Raw genomic sequence first — 6,417 nt, 5'->3', positions numbered from 1 at the left:
ACACTTAACACTATCAAATTTTTGTTAATTCCTATTATGAAAAATGATTTATCACAGTCCTTACTATTATTACCACCATATCCACATTATTGGGGTCATCACCATCGTTACTATTGTTGCTGTCACGGTTGATTCAATATTAAAATAAAGTCTTAAATATTATTGTTTTGGCTATTATCACCACCACCACCAATGTCTCGTTATGGTTACTTTCACTACCACTATCTCAGTTACCATAATTGTTAGAAGATGATGAATAGTGTGAGAAAGACACTCAAGGATGAAATTTGAAGGATGACAAGAGAAAAAAAGGGATAAGAAAAATAGTTTGAAGGTAAAGAGAATATACAAATTGAGATGTAAATAAATTAATATTAAAATATTTATTAATTAATTTATTTTATTTTAATATGTAATTAAAAACTTAAATATTTTTTCATCCATGTAAGTATGCCATTTTTTTTATTTTAATCCCCATAAATTATATTTTTTTTATTTATGTTTTTGTAAGTTAATGATGATATGACACTCCATAGTGGTGTGGTAAGATAATGCCATCATTCTATTTGTCATGTCATCTTTTTTAATGGATACTGATAATAAGAATGACAAACAAACATAATTTGTAATAATTAAAACAAAAAAATATAGGGATGAAAAACAAAAAAAACATTAATTTAGATGATTCTAAAATATATTTAAGTGAAAAAGGAAATAGTGTAAATATTTTAAAATAAAAATGCGTATAAACAAGCTCTTTATAGACTAAATTGAGATTTGTATAGTTAATGGGATTAACCATTAAAACAAAAAGGGAAACCGCTAGAAGGAGGGCTTGAACCTCCGACCTTGTGGTTAACAGCCACACGCTCTAGCCAACTGAGCTATTCCAGCTTTTTATAACACATTCCTTTCAAATTTAATTTACATAATTTTTTTCTTAGAAGCTACCTTTTAGAATATTTACGTAGTCCTAGATAACATTTTAATTCTTGAAGAGTTTGATAGTGCATTATCTGTGAGAAAGGATTCATACTTCATACACAGGTGTCCCCAAAAAATGCTGATAGTTAATGGCACTTCACTTATGAGCTTCAGTTACTGTGATCCTGCTACATTTTTTTGGAATGCATATGCATGTGACTTCACTCAGGAGCTTCTGTAATTCTGATACTTTATAATAACTTTCGTAGTTATTATAAAAGTTTAAAAAATTACTATTTTTTATTGGCAGAATCGAAAACACTATTAGAAAGTTTACTAACTCATGTCTCATGCTCAATCAACCTCAGCTAGACTCCTTAGTAGTTAAAAAAAAATATATACATTAGTTTGTAATTAAATAATGGAATAAAAAATCTTTATATTTTTAGTATATTTAAAATAATTTCCAATTAGTTGAATCTTTACACTGACAAACTATCAAAATTAAACTCTCTAAGTAATCAACATCAGTATTCAGTGTTGTCCCGTGGATACAAATTTGATGTTCGACCAATAACATAAAACAGTGGCATTGGAAATATATGAAGTAACATTTTCATTCTAGTCTTGTCTTGGCATGTTAGTATCATCTTCTCCACGTCCATGTAAGTTCTTGCAGCTGAAAAAATACAAGTAGCCAAGAAAAAGACACCGAATAGTATCAGCAAAATAAGCATTTAGAAAATCCTTCCTACTTACAACTTGTGCCCTGAATCCCTCCTCCAGTTTCCTCTTACGAGTTTTTTGTGCAGATAAAGGCATGCAAATTTGTATATGCATGTACATAAAATGAAGGGACAATTCATCAGTTCATTACTGAGAAAATTAGTTACCCCTGCATGCCCCCATCATCCAAATTCCAAAGCTATATAGTGCATAGCTGGATGGATAATTTCTTTATTGTGTAATTGCTTGACCACTTTTGATTCGGTGTCTGTGAATTGCATGTGTATAGAACATGTTCAAAAGTGGTGTTGAATGTGTATCAGCAGTTATCTCTTAGTTTGTTATTTTCTATTAATTGTTTGATCTTTAACTAATGAAGAAAGACTCAATTTGTATAGACCTTGAACTAATGAAAAAGTTTAATCTATATACAGTACTGTAACGGCAACCTTTTATTTACTACCTGTTTTTTGTTAAAATTACTTTAAATAGATAATCCCTTGTTTTTATTAACTTAGTGAAAAAGCTCTAAAAAAATTAGCATCTATTTCTCTGGAAATAAGAGATTTCATGAATACTGGTAAAAAAATAGTGCAAGTGTTTCAAAAACAAAAGTTGCCAAGGAGAAACTACATCGTCTAGGACTAGAGTTCAAAAAAGTATATATATATATATATATATATATATATATAATCAAAATTGAATTCAAACATACACTAAATATTTGCCTACCTAACAAGTAACAAGAGCCTTTCTGCTTGCTGTTGTTGTGGGGGAGGGTTCATATTCTTCAATAAAAACATACTACAAACAAAAGATGAGGGCTACAATTCTACAAATATACTGCTTTAAACACATTCTCTGTTATTCATTAAGATTTATTTGGAAGCTATAAAATCACAAATGAAACTTGTGAAATAATAAGCGATGAGCTGATGAGGTAAAACTTTTTTTTTTGTAGTATCCAATAAATTTCAGCAAATAACAATGTTATAGTGTATGCTGCTAGCATTTATCATAAATAAAGAATCTTAGTTTACACAAGAATCCATACATTTCAGCAAGTTCAAACAACTTTGAAACCAGCAGTTGTCACATCTTTGCTTCTGACATACTGCTCACTCAAGTCTTGTTTATTGCTGTGGATTGTGTCGTTGAGAAAACTAGAAAACCATTGAACAGAACGTTTGGGAATCCGTTCGAGAGTGTGTCTATCCACATAATAAAGTCCATATCTCACGCCATAGCCGCTTGTCCATTCAAAGTTGTCCATCAATGACCATATCATATATCCTCTTACATCTGCGCCTTTCCTGAACATAATAAAATTACCTTTCCTTGTCAACAAAGTAACTGAAATTTGATCTTAAACAAGGATGCTACTCATATATTAGTCCTCATCATCACTCACCTTATGGCTCTAAGCAGAGCTGCAAGGTAGGCTTTATGATAATCTATTCGTTTGAAATCTTGTAGTAGATCATCCATTGTCACATTTGGTTTGTGCGGTGACGAATATCCTGAACCATATTTTATTTAGCCATCAATGAGTAATTAACTAATACCTTTACAAATGGCAACCCTGAATGGTTAAATTCCTTGTTCCTTAATGCAAGGTAAAGTGTTTGAGATTATATTACTCAATTGATCAAGCAAAAACACATGAAAATAACAAATGGGAGAAAATGAGAATATGAGATCATCTAATGTATTTAGTATTCGCTCACCATTTTCTGTAATATACATGGGCATGTTATGGTATCTTATCTTGATGTAGTCTACAATCTTCTCTAAGCCCCTTGGAACCACAAAAAATCTTGGGTTTCCTGTCTGTTTAAGACAAAAGAAATTAGATCATGGATTATGTTCACTGCCTAATCCTTTATCAAACATTTGAGTCAAAAAATAACACAATGATAAGAGCAGCTGAAGGACACAAGGGTACCAGATCACCAATTGGAATGCCATCTCTTGTTCCAGTTGCTTCTACGAAGCCTCGTATTGGACGATCTGTTCCAAGAGGACAAGCAGTGAGGGAGCAGTCCTTGGCATAGAGAGTTCCATAGTTATTGATGCCAATGAAGTCTATGCTGCCTTTTATGAGACTCTTCTCCTCAGGAGAGAATCTTGGCAACTGACTCCCGAGAATAGAGTGCATCTCAGGAGGGTAATCACCAAAAACCAAGGGATCTAAGGACCTTTGAAAGAGCAGAAAAAGTTTTCACAAAATTTCAAGGATCTGGTGCTGCTAATTCTTTTCATTAATAAAGTACATAATGGTATATGCAGTTTAAATGCCACTTATTAACACAACTTACCAGGCTACAACAAAAGCCAAGGCCCTTTTCACGGCTTGTCTATCACATTCTTCATCTCTAAGAGGTTCATACATGAAGGTATGAGTAACAATGCCAATGATTCCACCTTGCTTTGCCTGGATTAGTATGAGTAGTTTACAAATTAAACACCCTTCTTAGCCTTTAGTCCTTTTTCAACTAACCTAGAAAGTGTGACAACAAATACCTGAAAGTGCTTGCGGTATAATTCAACAGCCTTGGCATGCGACAGTATCATATTGTGCACGGCAATGAGAGGCTCAACATCAGAGTTACCAGTATTACAATTTCCAAAAGGCGGCGAACAATGACCCGGGGGATATGTTCCCCTTATAAAACCCATGTCTGCAAACAGGTTGGGCTCATTGATGGTAGCCCAGTACTTAACCCTGTCTCCAAAGCTCTTAAAACAAACTTCAGCAAAATGAACGAAATCTCTCCTACAACGAAGTATTAAACGGTTGTTAAATCTTACTGTTCACTTAGCTTACACTTCGAGGACAATTCATAGAAGTGACAAATTTCCAAATTCACTAGCATTTATATCATAGGACTAAAAAAATGAGAACAGCATATTTACTGTATTAGGGGACTAAGCCAAGCACCATATCTTTCTTCCAATTCTCCCGGGTAGTCATGGTGATGAATTGTCACAAATGGCTCAATCCCTGGATTAAGTACACCACGTTCAAATTTAGGTACAGCTTAGGACAATGTGATGTGGTTATAAACATATATATTAAACCACTTATGAGGTTCCACGAAACAAGATCTTGACACATGTTAAAACTGAATGCTATCAATCTGAAGTAAGAAAATAGTAGCATTATTATGGAATATTAAAAACAATGTGGACAATGTTAATTACTTCACCTCTAAGAAGCAGATTGTCTATGATCTTGTTGTAGAACATAACCCCACTTGGATTTATGTCCCCATATATCCCTCCTGATACACCTCATGAAGACCAAATTTAGCAGAGAATTCCAAATATGAAATTATGCTAACTGTTTGTGTATTTTTAATAACTTACTAGGTAGAATTCTTGCCCATGAAATAGAAAATCGATACACATTTATCCCAAGAGAGGACATCAACTCGATGTCTTCCTGTCAAATACAAAGAACAATGATTAAGAAAATCAACAATACTAGTCAGAGTATAACAGAGGCAGGTAAAATATGAAGCTGATATTTACCAAATAGCGATGATAGTGATCATCTGCAATGTCACCATTCTCATCATTGTTTATATTTCCTGAAAATTTATCAAATTGCATAGTGTTCATTCATGTCCATCCTTGTAATTCTATAATAACTTTATACATGCACAACAAGGAATCAAGATGGAAATCATATCAACAGACACCATTTACCTGGTATATGACTAAAAACATCCCAGTTGCTTAAACCTTTGCCATCTTCAAGAGGTGCTCCCTCAATCTTTATTTTGAAAAAAAAAATCCCATTATAGAAACAACAAATTTTAAATATTTCAGAAACAAAAAAGGAAAAAATGAAAAACATGTGTAACTCCAACAAACTTTTTATATTTCAAGGAAAAGTTAAAGTTTAGAGTAACTCCAACGTTTTTGAAGGCAGGGAAAGCACAAGAAAACATGTACCTACCTGGTATGAGGAAGTGCATGTTCCGAAGAGGAACCCTTCTGGGAATTGAGATCTGCTGATTCCATCTTCAAATCCAAGAGAACTTTGGACATGAAAATGAACACAGCAAAGTAGTGTCAACACAAGGCGCAGCTTTTCCAGCATTATCTTTTTTGTTCGTATGGTTTAATCATTCAGGAGATTAATAACGTCGTGACTCGTGGGGCATAAAACGTTGAAAACTTTATCAAATTGACTACGTGGCTCGTCATATTTTCATGCTTTAATAATTCTGACAATTCTGCAACTGCTACAATTATTTGTGGGGCCTCCTTCCTAGGGAAAATGTTATATATTTCAATAATTATCTTATTATTTATGAAGAAAATAACAAACGAGTTGGGGTCACGATTTTGGTACTTGACAACTTTTCCTTAAACTTTTAAAATTAGTTTACGGTTAATTTGTAAAAATTCTCTAATGTTTGTTTTTTTAAAATAATATTATTGACTTATTCTTAAACTAATTTTAATTTTTAAAGAAATTCATTTTATTTTTTTATTTTTTACTTTCTTCTTCTATAAATGTTTCTAAAACAATTTAACCAAATATACACTTAAACTATATGTAGTTTTGTTACGTCCGTATTTGTGTTGGTCTTGGCTGATTATGCTCAAGAATTTGGGTGTGATGTAGTCTCAAAATGCAGGGTTCATTTACAATTTAAAGGTATTGATTTTTTTAACCCAAAATCATGCTTGCTTAGGCAAGTTATAATAAGGTAAAATTTAGGATTTTGACTGGAGTACTTGGTTGCTCTTACT

General features: G+C 32.6%; 1 protein-coding gene and 1 non-coding gene across 3 annotated transcripts; both read right to left on the bottom strand.

Moving 5' to 3' along the window:
- Window positions 1-820: 820 nt before the first annotated feature.
- TRNAN-GUU lies at window positions 821-894 on the bottom strand. The gene has a single exon. It is a non-coding gene; the product is annotated as a tRNA-Asn (tRNA).
- A 526-nt stretch (window positions 895-1,420) lies between these two features.
- LOC114380375 (beta-glucosidase 18-like) lies at window positions 1,421-5,803 on the bottom strand. 2 transcript variants are annotated; one of them, XM_028339390.1, is made up of 13 exons: window positions 5,615-5,803; window positions 5,362-5,428; window positions 5,185-5,243; window positions 5,020-5,095; window positions 4,860-4,934; window positions 4,567-4,654; window positions 4,174-4,426; window positions 3,969-4,084; window positions 3,596-3,848; window positions 3,378-3,480; window positions 3,062-3,170; window positions 2,705-2,963; window positions 1,421-1,603 (listed from the first exon to the last, which is right to left on the bottom strand). In XM_028339390.1, exons 1-12 carry the CDS (start codon window positions 5,756-5,758, stop codon window positions 2,717-2,719), a joined length of 1,590 nt encoding a protein of 529 aa, XP_028195191.1. In that variant the 5' UTR covers window positions 5,759-5,803; the 3' UTR covers window positions 1,421-1,603; window positions 2,705-2,716. The 2 variants fall into 2 exon arrangements, with proteins under 2 accessions (XP_028195191.1, XP_028195190.1); XM_028339389.1 differs by lacking the exon at window positions 1,421-1,603 and having other exon boundaries at window positions 2,584-2,963; window positions 5,615-5,802.
- Window positions 5,804-6,417: the final 614 nt, after the last annotated feature.

This window comes from Glycine soja, chromosome 12 (assembly GCF_004193775.1).
Source record: "Glycine soja cultivar W05 chromosome 12, ASM419377v2, whole genome shotgun sequence".
Classification (NCBI taxonomy): domain Eukaryota; kingdom Viridiplantae; phylum Streptophyta; class Magnoliopsida; order Fabales; family Fabaceae; genus Glycine; species Glycine soja.
This window is presented reverse-complemented; position numbering and strand designations above follow the sequence as displayed.

Coding starts and splice junctions, on each gene's coding strand:
- LOC114380375 (XM_028339390.1), bottom strand. CDS start 5,758: ATGCTGGAAAAGCTGCGCCTTGTGTTGACACTACTTTGCTGTGTTCAT. Junction 3,849..3,968: donor TTGGCTTTTGTTGTAGCCTG/GTAAGTTGTGTT, acceptor GCTCTTTCAAAG/GTCCTTAGATCCCTTGGTTT. Junction 2,964..3,061: donor GCTCTGCTTAGAGCCATAAG/GTGAGTGATGAT, acceptor TATTATGTTCAG/GAAAGGCGCAGATGTAAGAG.